The 18,555-nt window shown below is 34.1% G+C and overlaps 1 protein-coding gene and 1 long non-coding RNA gene across 2 annotated transcripts; both read left to right on the top strand.

Moving 5' to 3' along the window:
• Positions 1–11: 11 nt before the first annotated feature.
• LOC132718251 (complement C1q tumor necrosis factor-related protein 4-like) lies at positions 12–8,773 on the top strand. The gene is made up of 10 exons (XM_060701897.1): positions 12–95; positions 683–729; positions 1,106–1,275; positions 1,998–2,144; positions 2,873–2,979; positions 4,323–4,366; positions 4,909–5,075; positions 6,081–6,227; positions 8,166–8,266; positions 8,725–8,773. Exons 1-10 carry the CDS (start codon positions 85–87, stop codon positions 8,726–8,728), a joined length of 945 nt encoding a protein of 314 aa, XP_060557880.1. The 5' UTR covers positions 12–84; the 3' UTR covers positions 8,729–8,773.
• A 6,870-nt stretch (positions 8,774–15,643) lies between these two features.
• On the top strand, positions 15,644–18,023 carry LOC132718248 (uncharacterized). Its single transcript, XR_009624062.1, has 3 exons — positions 15,644–15,808; positions 16,530–16,656; positions 17,653–18,023. It is a non-coding gene; the product is annotated as an uncharacterized LOC132718248 (long non-coding RNA).
• The last annotated feature ends 532 nt before the right edge of the window (positions 18,024–18,555 follow it).

Genomic DNA, 18,555 nt, shown 5'->3' with positions numbered 1-18,555 from the left:
CTAATCAGTTTGCTATTGTTTATCATATAAATGTCTTATCATTGACCTACTGGCAGTTTTTGTTATTATTGAAAGAGAGTCAACATGTTTACAAGGTAATTATTTATTTATTTTTTCTGCTATTTACTGATGTATATGTATCTTACGATTTTGGGAGAATTGCTTAAGTCTTTACTAAGTCTTAATATAATACTGCATGTTTGTAACGTCGTTTTTCATTGGATAATCGTGACGGTTATATAATCTATATACACGACTGTAGTAAATTTATGAAGAAATTTCATACTTTTCTCTTATAAAGAAAGTTTTTAAGTATAATAATTATAAATTAGTAGTAAAGACTCTTGAAATGTTATATAGCTGTGTATATTTAACGGTTATTTGCAATACATGTATAACCGTTTATATAGCAATATATAAATAGAGCCATATATCCAGACAAAATCTTTAAAACTTGTACAAAACATTCAGAGCTTTTTTTGTCAATCTCATTTGTTGTTGATCGTGATAACAAGACATTTAAATTTATTTCGTTACTAAGCCCTTTTTTATGGGATGATTTAAAATTTTTAAGTTATAAAAAAGTTTATCTGCATTTCTGTAGAGTGTCTGAATTGTAACAATATTTGATGTAGCATGTTTTATAGTAAATAAGAAATGCATTATTTTTACTTTTTTACAGCAACATGTGTGTTATAGTTATAATTGCAAGCACCATCATAGGGATGGGTAAGAATACTATTTTACTGTTGTTGATACTGTAAAATTACATTTTATAAATATTAGCGAATTTAGACCACCTGATAAAGCTTGAATGAAAGATCCTTTAAAGGTTATAGCCATAAATGGCCATTTTACAAGTTTATGTAATTTTGGTAACTTTCATAGTAATATTGTATTATATGTTTTTCAATCATGTATTATTAAATGGCCATTTTACAATTTCATGTTATTTTGGTAACTTTTATTCCGTCATTTATTATTAAATGGCCAAGTTTTGTTTAACATTTTGCTTTTATTGTGTCTTAATCATTTGTTTATATTATATGCGAGTTCATCTATGCATTGACAGCCTAGAAGTGAAACGTAATCTTTGTTATTTTAGTGACAAGTCAGGGACAGGCAGTGGCGTTTTCGGCTGGAGTGTCAAGAGATCAAACTTTACTGCATGCTGAGACGATCGTGTATGATAAAATATTTACAAACATTGGTGCCGCCTATAATTCCAGCAGCGGCGTCTTCACTTGCCAAACACCCGGTTATTACGTTTTTCAGGTAAGTCGTTCTATTGACAATCCCCGGTTATTACGTATTTCAGGTTAGTCGTTTTATTGACATACCCCGGTTATTACGTATTTCAGGTCAGTCGTTTTATTGACATACCCCGGTTATTACGTATTTCAGGTCAGTCGTTTTATTGACATTCTCCGGTTATTACGTATTTCAGGTCAGTCGTTTTATTGACATTCCCCGGTTATTACGTATTTCAGTTTAGTCAATTAATTGGTTATTACTGTTTTAAGGTTAGTCGTTTTATTGGTTATTACGAGTACGTATTTACGGTTAGTGGTTTTATTGACATTTATTCCTTATTTAAAACAATCCTAAAACAAAATATTAGAGGCACAGTATATATCAGAAGTTAATATATTTTTACTTCTTTAGAAAGTGCAAGCATGAAATTTATATTGTTTAAATAATCGTTTAAGACTATGTCGGATGCTTGTTACCTGAAGAAAGTAGCACTATATGTGCAATAATGTGTTATAAAGGTAGCAAAATATAAACAAAAAAGGATTTTGACTTCTATACAAAATATTAAATTATTATAGCTGTACAAATTGCAAAAAAGCAACAGAAGCAAAAGATGGTTCAAGTACCTGGCCACAAGGAGCAAAAGAACATGATTATATAGCTTATAACATGTATATATGGTTTATAACATGTCTATATTGCTTATAAACATGACTATATAGAGTTATATTTTCACATTACAGTTTCACACCCTAGCACGTCAAGATAAGTCAGCGTGGCTGGAGCTGTACAAGAACACAGATTATATTTCCACAATCTTTGGTCATTCATCTAATGATTATGGTAGTGCTGGTAACACTGCAATTCTTCTACTAGCAACAGGAGATCAGGTTTGTCTTGAAAGGCTAATAACAATTTAGGATTACCAACTAAGAATTTCGAGCGAGTGGAAGGCGAAAACAATTGCGACTTTATGTCCAAATATTAAAGCATTACAAGTTTGACACAAGTCATGTTCATTCGACAAAGGATGGTAATAGGGTAACTGCAGTTTTCTTTATCACGGGGGCAACATATTATCTAAAATATCAATTTTAAAGTACTGTTTTTGGAGTTTTCTTGTTTTATGTGTTTATTTGAATGATAAAATATAAGTTATTACATATTGGTATCTTGAAAGAGAAAAGCTCGTATATCAAGTACTGTTCGTTTGTAGCGTAGCCTTTCATTGGATAATCGAGGTGTTTATATACAACATATACATGACTTCTATCAGTTTGTTGATTAATTTCTTCTTTTTTTACAAATAAAGTACGAAATTTGCTGTATTATGAATTCGTTATAAAGATTTTTGACAAGTTATATGGCCGTATGTAAGCTATTATTTGCAAAATAACCCTCGTCTAGCGACTCTGACTATATATTAAAACAGTCATTTATATCGGGTCATTAAACATGTCAAAAATCTTTACAACTGATAATATAAGCTGTGAAAATCTTTTTAACTAAAAGATAAACCATGCTTACTTTGTATGTGTACTTTCAAAAATATAATGATTTTATTTTAACTTTATAATTATTAATTACAATGTACTTTAACGAGTTGATTTTCCTACAGGTCTATGTAAAAGCCGTTGACAGTAGTTTTGGTGTGAACACGGATCTATACGGTCAGCCAGACGAGGTTTATACAATATTTAGTGGATATCTTGTGCATGCAGTATGAGAAAAGGATGGATTGTGATGTATACAAAATGATTTTACAGCACAATTAAATATATATTTTAAATATTGGAGTGTTTTAATTGCTTGCTTGTTTGTTTGGTTGGTTGGTTGGTTGGGTGGTTGGCTGCTGCCTGGTTGGTTGGTAGGTTGGTTGTTTTGTTGCTTGGTTGGTTGGTTAGGTGGGTGGGTTTTAAGTCGCAATAACGCTGTAAAGGTCATAATTATGGCGATTTTTCACCTTTACTGGTGAAGGAAGACATCCTGTGCCCCTCCGTGTATATAGTTTTCTCAACCGAGCGGCCACCTAAGAACCACCGACATTTCGTAAGTTTGGTGGATAGCTTCCTCAAGGTCCTACTAAAGTCTGTCAAAACTCAATAATGTTTAGTATTAACAATTGTTTCCTATATAACCGTTCACACTTGGTCATATCTTTCGTTAAAAAATCTTAATTTCTAATCATTGTACGTAAATACTGGATAATAACATTCGTTAACAATAGCAACGTTTCCGTTATCAACCTCTCTTTGACATGATCTATGTCTTGCCGTAATTACATTTGACGTTTCTTTTGCAAAAATAGTTAAGTTGGCCGAAGAAGTTATATTTGAAGAAATCATTGCGTTCAAGATGATGTTTGTTCTGTTCGATTCTATTCCGTATATTTAATGAAGACACCTTACACTTATTTGCCTACAAAATCCATATAACCTACTGTAGTATATTGTCTGTCTAAAATCATGCTTATCTAGCGTGTTACATGTACTTGAACTTCAAATGTCAAAGATAAGGTGAACAGAGAGACAGTTTTAGCGCCTGAAATATAGGTAGGCATCTTATCATTAACCTTGATTTTATTACAGACATTTTCAGTGCATTTATCTTTATACAAGGTAAGCTGTGTTTTTTCTGAATAAATTTATTGTCGAGTTGAGAGTTTGGTGGACGAATATTGTAAGAAAAAGTCATTTTAAAATATATTTAGCATACATTAAGTAAAGTTCTACTTCCTCTTAATTGTCTTAATATGTAATGCATAGCTTAGTCTTATTAGTAATTGCTGTATTTATTAGACAAAGATTCGATCTTGTGAAACAGAAAACGTTAAAAGAAAGACATATGAATGTAAAAATCAAGGCCGAAACAAATGCATTTAATGCTATCCAGTTATAAGCCGCACGAAATTTCAATTTGGACTAATTCACTTTAAAACTTCACGCACATATCATTAGAGAAGGCTCAACTCTTAGAAAGCCATTATTTCCCCCAAAGAATGTAAAGTGTAAGTAACTCTTTTTATTACATGTGTATATTTTCATACAAGATGTTTGTATTTTTTTCAGCAAAATGATTGCGTTATTTGTTGCTTGTGTGACTTTGGGATTAGGTATGCTTTATTTTTTATGTTTAGTTTTCATTCCCAAACGCACACCAAAACAAGCTCTGAATCTGACACATACATTGTATATTCTATATTTGAATTATAGCATTGTCTTATTTGATTTAAAGGAAATTGTTAATATGTTAAAATCATATTGGGAATATGATATTAAAAAAAAATCTTAAAAAGGTATGATCTCTCGGAAGCAAAGAAAATAACATTATTATATGAAAATTGCAGACTCGGTTTAAAGAGATAATGGAAAAGTGCAACATCTCTCATGCCACCTAGCATCGGCTAAATCTATATATTTGATCCTCAATACTTACGTGCTGGATTAATGATCCTGACGGACAAGGGACAACATAATTACACTGAAGTGTAGTACGGGGAAACTTTTTTACAGCTGCCACATTGCATTTAATGCATGCTGTTGTGAAGTATAAAAAATTGAAATGTTGTGATCCCTTTAAAGCAATGAAGAAAAATGTAATATGAAAATTGGAGACCCGGTTTGATTAAAACCCTTTTTGTTTTCCATTTTCTAGTGGCCGGACAGGGAGAAGTGGCCTTCTCAGCTGGACTGACACATGATCAGAATATATTGCACGCAGAAAATGTCGTTTTCGACAAAGTGTTCACGAACATTGGTAACGGCTATGACGCAACTACAGGGATATTTACGTGTCCAATGGCCGGAACTTACACATTTCAGGTATAAGCCTCTCTCTGAATAAAATTCGACCTTATTTCTAATAATAGATTACTTATTAATACTTTGAAAATTACAACACATAAAAGGTTGCTTTGAAAAAGATATCACCCGAAATATCATGGTAGTTGCAACAATCATTTCTAAGTCATCTGTAAGCGAAGCGAAACGAAAGGCACAAAAGTTAAAACACGGAAAATAAGAAACAAAAATTAATACACGGAACGTAAGGTACAGAAAATGGAAACAGAACTTTGAGAAGATTTTGCTCGTTCCGAACAAGGCCTGTATACCAAGGAAATTACTTGATATCAAATTGTAATTTAATTTTTGCCAATGAATTTAATTGATTTATCTCCAGTTACAAAGTACTTTACTCATGCTCACATACGACAACAAGGTTCACTATCATACAACACACACACCAATCGTATCTAGGGGTCTAACATTCTCGAAATTATGTGGATAGCTAATGCAACACCTTTTTTTGTAAATGTTAATCATTATTTTGATCATTACTACGGGCCTGGTAATCACCTATATATTGTTTTAGCTTGATAGTACTTGCATGTGTCGTGAATCAAATTACCATTTGCTGAAATTGGCCTCATGTTAATAAATTTCCCTATTCCACCTTAATGTCTTTTAAGGTTTTTTGATATGACAGGAATGGAAATAATTTTGCAAAATCAATGTTCTTTTTGCTGTAGATCTAGACAAATAACATGTTCAGATTATTCACTCACTCCGTTTTTCAAGAATGATTAATATTCTAATTGTGAAAAATGTTCCAAAATTGAAAAGCGTTGCAACGCTCTTTACTCAAATCGGACTAAATTAGTACAAAATACGATTTTCAATTTATTCTTACTCTATTTCTTTAATATCTTTTATATATTGTACTGTTTTAATTGCCCAAGTTGATCTGCATGTAGGAAATTCAAATTTTATATTTTAGGTTTTTTGACCTCAGTGTGGTCCTTTTAATGTGTGAATTTATTTTTGCAGTTTCATACACTAGCTCATCAAGATAAATCATCTTGGTTAAATCTGTACAAGAACAAGGTTTACATTGCCTCCATATATGGTCATACAGTTAACGATTTTGCCGGAGGTAGTAACTCCGTTGTCCTTCCATTGGCTTCTGGAGATACGGTATGAACAACAAAATTGAGCCGCGTCACGACAAAACCAACATAATGGCTTTGCGACCAGCATGGATCCACACCAGCCTGCTCATCCGCGCAGTCTGATCAGGATCTATGCTGTTCGCTTGCAAACCCTATAACAAGTAGAGAAACTGATAGCGAACAGCATTGATCCTGATCAGACTGCATGGATGCGCAGGCTGGTCTGGATCCATGCTGGTCGCAAACCCATTACGTTGGTCGTGACGCGGCTCAAATTATTTTATTTTCTTTATGTCCTATCGACATTGTATCGATAATGCATCAATATTTCAGCTTTCCAATGATGGAAGAACTAATATGACCACCGGTGTAAGAGATGGCACCTAAGAAGAACCCCTAACCTCCCGATCTGAAGACAACAACAATCTTATACACTCAGAAAAGAGTTACAACAGTATATGAATGTACCTATTCAGGTCTTGCGATTACTACAACCGACTCTCGTATTTTGATCACCTTGTCCTATTACAAAAATAAGGCGAATAAATCATTTTGTCATATTTTCATGTTTTCACCTTTTGCTCCGCGGGGTTCCAGATAAAAACACGAAAAAACGACAATGTGACCATTTTGTAGTTCTTTCACTCGGGTGGGGCGCCAGGTAAAAACACGGAAAAAAACGACAATTTGACCATTTTATAGTTTTTCACTCGGTCGGAGCGCCAGGTAAAACACGAAAAAACGACAATGTGACCATTTTGTAGTTCTTTCAATCGGGCGGGGCGCCAGGTAAAACACGAAAAAAACGACAATGTTACCATTTTATAGTTCTTTCACTCGGGTGGGGCGCCAGGTAAAAACACGAAAAAAACGACAATTTGACCATTTTATAGTTCTTTCACTCAGGTGGGGCACCAGGTAAAACACGAAAAAAACGACAATGTGACTATTTTGTAGTTCTTTCACTCGGTTGGGGCGCCAGGTAAAAACACGAAAAACGACAATGTGACCATTTTGTAATTCTTTCACTCGGGCGGGGCGCCAGGTAAAACACGAAAAAACGACAATGTGACCATTTTGTAGTTCTTTCACTCGGTTGGGGCGCCAGGTAAAAACACGAAAAACGACAATGTGACCATTTTGTAGTTCTTTCACTCGGGTGGGGCGCCAGGTAAAAAACACGAAAAAAAACGACAATTTGACCATTTTATAGTTCTTTCACTCAGGTGGGGCACCAGGTAAAACACGAAAAAAACGACAATGTGACTATTTTGTAGTTCTTTCAATCGGGCGGGGCACCAGGTAAAACACGAAAAAACGACAATGTGACCATTTTGTAGTTCTTTCAATCGGACGAGGCACCAGGTAAAACACGAAAAAAACGACAATGTGACCATTTTGTAGTTCTTTCAATCGGGCGGGGCGCCAGGTAAAAACACGACAAAACGACAATGTGACTATTTTGTAGGTCCTTCACTCGGGTGGGGCGCCAGGTAAAAACACGAAAAAACGACAATGATACCATTTTGTAGTTCTTTCACTCGGGTGCGGCGCCAGATAAAAACACGAAAAAAACGACAATGTGACCATTTTGTAGTTCTTTCACTCAGGTGGGGCACCAGGTAAAACACGAAAAAACGACAATGTGACCATTTTGTAGGTCCTTCACTCGGGTGGGGCGCCAGATAAAACACGAAAAACGACAATGTGACCATTTTGTAGCTCTTTCACTCGGGCGGGGCACCAGGTAAAACACGAAAAAACGACAATGTGATCATTTTGTATATCTTTCACTCGGGCTTGTTTAAAGAAAATATTAATAATCCGTGGAATTCATCATAATTCCCCTCATTAGTTGTGGCTATTTATTTCTCTTTTTTTGTTGTTAAAAATGTCCTACCTTCTGTACGATTTTTATGTTTTGATTTATGTATATCTACATTATGTCTAATTGAATTTCTAGGTAGAGATCAGGGCAGTGGATGGATCTTACGGTACTGACACCAACTTGTACGGTCAACCTGATGAGATCTACACAACATTTAGTGGCTATCGAATTTCATCTTAAATATGTTAATATAAGTTTGAATATAGAAATCAACTCCAGTTTCAATTTAAAAATGTAATTATTTTATTTGAAAAATATACAACGTTTCGACTCAAAAGTCTTCATCAGGTATACTTTGTTTACAGGAAATGACGTCAACGTCATATGACGTCAAGGACAACAACGTCAAAATGTAATATATAATTTGGCGTATTAATGCTATATGTAGGATCTTTATAAAAGATACAAAACACTGGTGGAGATGCAGTAAAAAGCAATGTAAAATAAGAAAACCAGCATAAACTACATATTGGCATGAAATTAGTTTTAAGTCATATTAAGCAAAAATTAGAAAATACAATTTTTTATATATATATAAAAAATATAAAATATTATATAATATATTATATATTATATTAAAATGAAGAATTATAATCTACAAAATTAATAAAGTATTTTGGAATTCATCTTCATCATAAATATGTAGCATTGAAACTGGACAATAAAAAATTCTTAACAAACCATTTTGCTGAATTCTAGGTTAATCAGTAATTATTCTGAAACAAGTGTTTTAATAAATCAATGGAATCATTGCGTTCCGCTTATTAATTGAAATACTTGTTATGATATGCTAACATTTTAAAATGTGTCAGTGATACCCTGCATTCTGTAAGAGTTTATAAAAAGATACGACACGTAACAGTCATTAATATATAGAATTTTCATTCATGTCACCGTGTATTCTAAACGCTATAGGCGCATTTTTTAAGATGATGATGTATTTAGAAAGGAATTGGTCAAAATCAGTAAATATTTTGAAGCCCGTTATTATCCTGCAAATATATATAATGATGCATTTAAAAGGGTGACCTCTTTCATCATAAAATATGTTTTTTTCAACTTTAAAAGATACGGATAAAATCATTCCTTTTGTATGCACTTTTCATGCCTAATATTAGTAATATATTTAAATCAAAACTGGAATATTTTTAAATATTCTGAACATGAGAGTGTTCACCGTAGGTTACATTTTTTCTTTAGCAGAAAAGTAATAGTTTGCCATTTTCCTTACTTTAAGTACTTATATTCAGATTGACACTTTTTGCAGAATAAGTAATGTCCTAAGTAAGGACTGTTTTCACGACAACAACAGTAACTTCTATCAAATTGTATAAAGAGAAGAAAGATTATAGCTTGAAGCCATTACACATTATAATAATGCCTATTAATAATAACATAAAGGAAAAAAATGTCCTTAAAGAAAGTCCAACATGGACAAATGAAAATGTTGCAGGCTCAGTTTGATTGAGCCTGTTCATGGACGATAGTGGTAAATGCAAACTACCTTCCACACATCCTAGCACCGGCTTAAGCATAATTCACATTAACATGAACTCGTAAACTCTAGATTTTTTAACATCTGTGGATGAGTTCATATGGCGGTTACCATGGAACCTTCAATGTGACACGTTATTGCCATTCCACGAAAAGCGGCATATTACCACCAGGTTAAAAAATTGCGTGGACCCTAAACGAGAATATAATGAGTCAAACTAAATAGAGGGGATCGGAGGTTATGAAGCCTGCATACCGCAGATAAACTGTCAAAAGACACAATTAAAAAGCGGACAACATTCCCTAAGGGTGATTAAACGGTATTCAAGCGAGAAATACTGCAACCTTAAAACTTATTTTAAGTTGGAATTTCCAGCTATAATTATGTACTTTGTAAGTATTTAAAAAGGGTTTGCTACTTTTCGTTTCCTTAGATTTTAAGTTTCACCGACACTGAGGTCATGTTTAAACATTCCTGCTTTAGTGTAAAGAAAGAACTCAGATACCCTTTGCTGAGGTTTCCATCGGGGCCGAAATTGCAATAAGAACCCCCAAAAAGGCCTATCACCGTAGATTTTGTGACCTTTACTTTGTTCCTTGAGGCTATCACCGTGGATTGTATTGCGATGAGGACCCCTTAAAACGTCTATCACCGTGAGTTGCGTGAGCTTGAATGTATTTCCTGATGTTTTCATCGGGGTCGAAATTGCAATTAGAACCCCAAAAAAGGCCTATCACCGTAGGTTGTGTGACCTTTACTTTGTTCCATGAGGCTATCGTCGTAGATTGTATTGCGATGAGGACCCCTTAAAAGGCCTATCATCGTGGGTTGCGAAAGCTTGAATGTATTTCCTGAGGTTTTCATCGGGCCGAAATTCGAATGAGAACCCCCTCCGTAGGTTGTGTGACCTTTACTTTGTTCCATGAGGCTATCACCGTGGATTGTATTGCAATGAGGACCCCTTAAAAGTCCTATCACCGTGGGTGGCGTGAGTTTGAATGTATTTTCTAAGGTTTTCATCGGGGCCGAAATTGCAACAAGAAACCCCTAACTTTGTGAAACATTTCAGACATGGGCGGGCACCTGACTAGAACCACCGACCTTCCGTAAACTAGCTTGATAGATTCCTCACATACAAAGAATCCAACGTCATGACGGGCGTTTAAGCTCACCAGTTGTGTTTCTAGAGATTTAAAAGTCCATGTATCATTCATACAGAAACAGAAATCTATGTATAAGCTTAAAAATCGCTAAGTCTGCTGTAATCCTGTACAATTCACCTCGCCCTGTACTGTAACATTGAACGCATATAACGAACAGGAAAATAAGTTCATCTGGTCATTTTACTTTTATAATCGTTTCTAAACACAAATGACTAACATTTTGTAGATTTACTTTTTCAAGGCATGATTAAATAATGTCGGAATGGGAGAAAAATTCGTTGGTTCTGTCGATTCAAATTCTCAAACAGTCAAATCTGCATATTTATGAGACAATATAGAGATAAATCTGCGGTGCAAGGTCTGAGGATACCGGATCCTGTTCCTTACTAGCAAAGCACAAAAACTAAACTACATGTAGTAGGGACCGAAATAAAATCACCTACCTTTCCTCCCCACAAATAATCCTCCATCTTGAAAACCTTCTGTAACCGGAAAACGCGATACTGTAACACGTTCCTTGCGGTGGTGTAAGACAACTGCATACCTATAGACATATCATTGAATATAAAATCAAAATACTTTAGTTCACTCTTAAATGAACAATGTTCCTTAAACTGGTTGGGTATCAAAATGCAACAGAGTCGCTGTACTCATTGTTCAAAAATAGATTAATCTAATTCGTACATGTACCATCAACACATGTACATCTTGTTATGATGTAAGGGATGATATGTCATGTAATTTATCTGATGTAAAATATTTGATTCCATGTAAAAATGTTAACAGTGCTCCACACATATGAATTGTAACAGATTTGATATAAAACATTATCATGAAAACAACTACAAATGTACATGTAAACCCAAGGACTTACTATACATAATTTCTCTTTTATGCCTATTGATAAAGTAACACATCACTGGAAAAGTACTTTATCACCAAATGGAATGAATTCTAAAGTTCTGTTTTAAATTATGTCTCACTCTTATGTCTACACAGTGCTTAAAAAGTATAAATACCCGAGTACTTTCGGCGTATTATGCCTTCATCAGGGGTGTATTACATGTATAATGTGCACACAATAGTGCACAAAATCTCTATATATGTGTGTTCTGTAGAGTATCAAAACTAAATTGAAATGGGTTCATACAATCGCAAAATACATTAAATTAAAGAAATATATCAGTTCAATTTTTGATACTATAAAGTACACACGTATAGAGATTTTGTGCTCTCTCTCTCTATATATATATATATATATACTAACACGATATTTCAGACATGGCACGTGCAAATGCTATTAACAATGGCCAGTACCTTATTGTGTATACGCATCTTTAAGACATTTTTTTTGACAAATTTTCATAGCTGCTGTAGAATAACGTGACCATAGATAAGTTGTCAAACAGGTCAATATATTTATATAAGCTGACAGAGATAACACATTAATTTATGGTGCATAGAATGGTTTACAGAAATAAGCGGAAAATGAGCATTTCTAGTAAGATTTATTTACAAATAACTAAGATATTTGACTAGTGTTAGGGCTGAATATTTAACTTCCGGATCCGGTGAGTAAGGATTTAATAACAACTAAACAAGCGAGGTGGCCTGTTGATCCCTTAACCATTTTCGGGGTGAAACAAAACATAAATTGCTGTCAATATGTCGAAATAACACGATTTAACTTACTTACTGTCTTAGTGGAGGGTTATTGTTGTGTCATTTTCTACTTGTCAGCCCATTTTATACCTAACAGTACCGGTTCATATTACAAAATACCTTCTTGTGCTCGAAATACTAAAAGGATAAAAAAAACACAACAACAACATATATACATCCACAGCATTTACAACTACACATCACGTATGCGATTTGTTGAAAGCTACACCGTGAAAATACCAAAATGTGCTGTTGGCAATTTTGCAAAGGAAAATATTATGTCATGATCATAAATCCATGGAAAGATACTACGGCATCGTGTACCTGCTGCAAAATGCTCCCAATCAGACTGGCTTTTTTTTCTTCTTCTTTTTTATTGTAATTATCGTGTCAACTCGAAGATAAACTAAAATCTATGTTTTTATTCTGAGAAATCGTTAAAATATCAAAAGATAGTTTAAAGCCTGAAAACGGCATATTTTTTTAGGAAAGACAAAAGATTTTACCAGCATTTTCACCATGTGATCAGATGACGTCATAAAGCAAAGTTTACGCCACAAGATCGGACAAAGTGTCCTTTGGTCCCCCATTTAATATTTCGTTTTTATGTTAAAATATTTTTCCATGATAGAAATGATATTTAGTTATCTTGTTACTCATTACTAATACAATATCTTTTTTCTCTAAACATTGCAGCTTTTTACCTATTTGTCACGTGTCTATGCCACGTGGTGACATCATTTGTGTATGGAAATAATGAACGTAAGTATTAATATACAACTAACATCGATGAGAAACATTGTGTTCTATTTGAGAAAAACAAAATAAAACCAAACAACAACGGAAAAATAATTTTTCGTTCATTTGTAATCTAAGGGAAATAACTTCGGCCGAATATGACATTGAATTGAAAGTAAATTTCCTTATTGTAGTTTAGCATGTCTAGCAAGCGGCCGGTACAAATATATATTAAATTGAATAATGGTTCGATTATCTATTTGTTGGCAATGTATATTTGTATGCATTTACATAAAATCTAAATTTCAATTATACATCATTAATATACAACTTACATGTATTCATCTATCTTTGACTGACTTTATTTTCAAAAAGGAGATAATTCAGTGAGCATTGGTATGATAGAACATTCGTAGTTACCTCCCTTAAGTAGTGAATATATTTGTTAAATTACTTGAATATTTTATAATTATTAATTATATAATCATTAAAAGTCAAGCGTATTGAACATGTTACGAATGCTTCAAAGTAGTCCTGGGTAATAGGTATAATCATAAAACATGAGGTTATTGAACATATATAGAAAAACTTCCATTAAACGAATTCTTCAGATCCCCAAACCAGAGGTAAAGATGACCCCTGCGTACCAAATCCGTGTCACCATCATGGAAAATGTCATCATTCCCATACAAGTCCTTTCTTCATATGCGATTGCGTTCATTATGCGACTGGAGATTTATGTGAAGGTAAAACGGAAAGAACATTGTTAAAGCATCGGATGTCAAAGTTTATAATGCACTTATGCTTATTGTAATACAAAAGAATTATCATTTACCTATACCTTACATACTCTGTGTCAAACAGAATGTTAGGGTTTCACTTTGGATGATGATGATGATATGAATTTAAGGATGGGTAGTTTACAAGACATTGCTTGCGCCGTCTCCTTGCTCCTTTTTTTATCTTTTTACTGGAGAGGAAACGTGTTAGTTCAAACGTATTTATCACACAACAGTGACAATACCAAATACATACGTGTAAGTGACTAAGAGTAAGGATAATAGTGATGAAAAAATGGAGAATATGACAATGTGACTTGCCGATACGTAAAAAGCAGTTAAATCAAGTTAAAGCTGACAAATTCATCACCTGTGAATCAGAAGTAAAATGGTGTCGAGTTCATCATATTATATTAAGATAAAAAAATCATGAAAAAAAGCAGAATATATAAGGATACGTATAATTACTACTTTCAGTAAAGCCTTGCTCATCTTCTCCTTGCCAAAACAACGGAGTGTGTGAAAATAGGAAAGACAGTTTCCATTGCGAATGCCCAAATGGTTACCATGGCAGCTTATGTCAGCGTAATTATATTTTTGTTCGGTATATTTTAGCACAGATGCAGGTGATTTTGAGCGAACAGTGTTTGGTTTAAAGTTCATTTGATCAAGAAAGATAAGTTATCCGCCCATGTATGAAAATATCAAATACGCAAAGAATGGGAACATTATGTCTCAGGAATGAATACATTTGAGCCGCGTCACGACAAAACCAACATAGTGGGTTTGCGACCAGCATGGATCCAGACCAGCCTGCGTATCCGCACAGTCCGATCAGGATCCATACTGTTTGCTTACAAACCCTATAACAAGTAGAGAAACTGATAGCGAACAGCATGGATCCTGATCAGTCTGCTCGGATGCGCAGGCTGGTCAGGATCAATGCTGGTCGCAAACCAATTATGTTGGTTTTGTCGTGACACGGCTCATTTCTTTTCTGCAAGAATGTTTTCATGCAAGATGATATCTAGGTTCTCGTGAAAGAAAATGTAGATTGTGGTTTTTAATTTTCAAAAATGTAGCAAAACGTTCACAAAAATGTGTTTCCAATACAAAATACTTAAACACACTTTACCTACTCTAATTTAAGGTTATACCGATAAGATCACTTTTTTTCATATTTCTTTTCATATATAATGTGCCTTGATCACATACTTTGTTAAACAGTTAAGTGACAAGCAACAAAGTGTTTTGTCAAACATTGTAGAGTTTCTTATATCTTTAATTGTTATATACAAACTGTCCCATATTGACAAAAATTGTTAAAAAATTAAAAATGAAATAGTTTATTTATAATTAATTTTATAATTTAGATGAATAAAGATAATCCAGCAAAGATATTAAAAAAAACCCAGTCCCCCAAAAATTTTAAGAGACTTATTACGTCATTCCTTCTGGTAATACATGTAAACAAAATATAAGCAAAAATTATTATCATATATCTAAATAAAGTACAAACCCTTCGACGAAAAATATTATATCTAAAGAGTTATTTTATGAATTATTTCTTCAAATTATGATAGAGTTCATATCAAATAATTTATTGTTTATGATTGCAATCAATATTTCTAAATAAACCATTTAAGTATTTAATACCATTCTTGTCATGACGTCATCATCTGTAATTCAGAATGGTGTTGCTTTTTTACAGCTTACCATACGTGTGATAAGTACAACTCTGTGTTTCGAGTCGCTGGAAATGTCACTGCAATTAATCAGAATGCATCCGAGTGTGCTTCCGGTAGACATTCGTCTCCTGAAGCTTACGTCCTTACATACTGTGACGTCAATAACACGTCATCGTGGAAACAAGGAATCAGGGTAAGTAAACACTCTACATACGACACATCCAAAAATAAAGCAATTTTATTCGGCATGTTACATTTCTTTTCGATATCATAAATTTCAGACGTTGCAATAAGAATCGATAACTAAATTGTTATGCTATTTTTATTTTCAAAGAAATATACTAACTCTGAATCTTTCGGCAATAGACTCTACCCATCGTCGTCTGATCATGTACACTGTCAGCTTTTGTGTCAGTACTTATTACTTGTTTTAAAAGATGAGGGCGACTATTTACAATATTTAGCTTGCTACGTGTCAATAAACAAGTTTTCATTGTTATATAAAAAGTAACGAAAACACAGAAAGAGCATCGAAACACGAGGTCTACTGATTTGTACGAGGGGACTAAGCCCCCGAGTATTGATTAGATTGCCGAGTGTTTTGATGTTTTTCTCTCTTGTATCATTGTCAAACATAAAAAACACGTTCCCTGTTGTCAAATTATGAACCCCAAGAAAAAGTAACCAATGAACGAGCATTTCGCTTTCCCTTTCTCTGCCGTCACAATAAGTAAACCCATGCAAAAAAGAGCCAGTCAATGGGCATGCTATGGAGTGCAGGTAACTTATATCTGCACTCAAATTAACGCACTGTGCATGTATATGTATAAGAGTTAACTATGATACATTTTCAACAGAAAGGTCTCCAAACTATGATATTACACTCTTAGGTTTATTAGCTATTATGTTTGTAGGTCATGAACGAATGTGACACCATACCGTCCTACACCCCAATAGCTGAATTCGACAATGGCGTTTTTAAACCAGTCATGTTTCAGCGGAATTTTCCTTGGATGCCTTAAAAACGAAACTGGAATAAAGGTAACAGCCATGAAGATCTTACAGCCATGAAAATCTTATCTTAATAAAAGAATAACAGATGCATAGAATCAGGTCACACGTTCTTTTGAAGTAGGGGCTTCAAAAGAGATTGACCATTATTGACCATCAATAGATAGCTTGGTCAGACAATACAGATAATTGAGCCGTGTCGCGACAAAACCAACATAATGGGTTTGCGACCAGCATGGATCCAGACCAGCCTGCGCATCCGCACAGTCTGATCAGGATCCATGCTGTTCGCTATCAGTTTCTCTACTTGTAATAGGGTCTGTAAGCGAACAGCACGGATCCTGATCAGACTGCGCGGATCCATGCTGGTCGCAAACCCATTATGTTGGTTTTGTCATGGCGCGGCTCATATGCAAGCTAACCTGGCTTAATACTCGTGGCAAAAGTCGATCACCTATGGAACCAGCAGGGTAATATTCTGAGACGGTGCCTAACAGCAAATATCAACTTTAGTAATTAATTATGCAAGACAAAAGAACAATTTTCAATTCGTTCTGTTCCAGAAAATCACGCAGTCAAACCAAATTTATGGAAATCTTTAGAACATTACGTGATTTCAAATTATACAAATATTAAGCGTTTTGAAAGTCTTTTAGCACTGGATGATGTATCAGATGGTTTAAAGATATATAAATTCGTTTAACTACATTTTACACGTTTCGGCCACATACTGCATTGACGTACATTAAATATTACGGAATTCCTGCTTCATTTTCACATTTATACCCAATTACTTGATATTCAAACTAAGGAATTTGATTCATTCTTTCATTCTTGGCGGTAAAAGATGGCCCGTCATTGCTCCTCGCTGTAACAGTGATGGAATTTCACAGCGATCAGAACATGTTTTATTCTGAGTTTGAACCAGGTTATGTTGACCTCCGGTATGAGAAAACTGTAATTGTCGGTTATTCATGAAATTAAGCTTTTGTTTTACTACAGAGATGTTTCTTTTCACTTTTGAAGATGATAATGCAGCGATGTGACGCAAATCCAACCATTGTACATATCACCGGCGGTCAGTCCAGCTTCGACCCATTTTCTTATTTTACTATTATATAGATTATATAGCTGTAGCTTTCACTAATATATTTTTTATTAACTTGTTGTTTTATAATCATTTTTATGATGCACCTGGCGCTAATCCTTTCATCAGTCGAAATTTGAATACGAGTCTGTGAATAAGAAGACATGAAACATTTCTAAAATGTGTTTGGTGTGACCTATAAGCATTTGACAATCTGTGTTTGTGATATGTTACTATGAACCAAATATGTGTACTTACCCGAGGTGGTGTTTAAAGTTCACAGAGAATACAATGGCAAAATTATAAAATGCACGTGACTCCTCTTTTGGATCGCGAGTTGATTTTTTTGTTTCTTTCAAGGCACATTATGCCTCAGAAATCCATAGTTTTTAAATGTCGAACATGTGATAAAAGGTATGCTTTTGAAAAAAAGACTACAGTTTAAGATGGATTATGTTGTACTTTTCATTATAACCCATGTGCAGACTCAATCAAACCGAGTGTGCAATTTTCATGTAATTTTGTTGTGATTAATGCTTCCGAAGATCACATCGTATCCAGATCTTTATATCATTGGAAAAATACTTGAAAAAGTGTAAGTAGTTTTCAGGATGTACACAAAAACACATTGTCGATCCAAAAGGCGATCATGCCACGCGGGCAAACTATTATGTGCAACATCCTTATTGTGGTAATATTAAAGGTGTAAAAGAAGGTATCAAAAGAGAAAATGTTAAAATTGATAACGTCTACTTGCTGTCTCAGCGTTTGCAGAAGCAATGCAGCACATTTTCTGGTGAGCAACAAATTACTAATATTCGTCATAGATTTATATGTACTTT

The sequence above is a fragment of the Ruditapes philippinarum genome, unplaced genomic scaffold, assembly GCF_026571515.1.
Source record: "Ruditapes philippinarum isolate M1 unplaced genomic scaffold, ASM2657151v2 ctg5325_1_1_1_1, whole genome shotgun sequence".
Lineage (NCBI taxonomy): Eukaryota > Metazoa > Mollusca > Bivalvia > Venerida > Veneridae > Ruditapes > Ruditapes philippinarum.
Note: the sequence above shows the minus strand (reverse complement) of the source record. Positions and strands in the feature narration are given on the sequence as shown.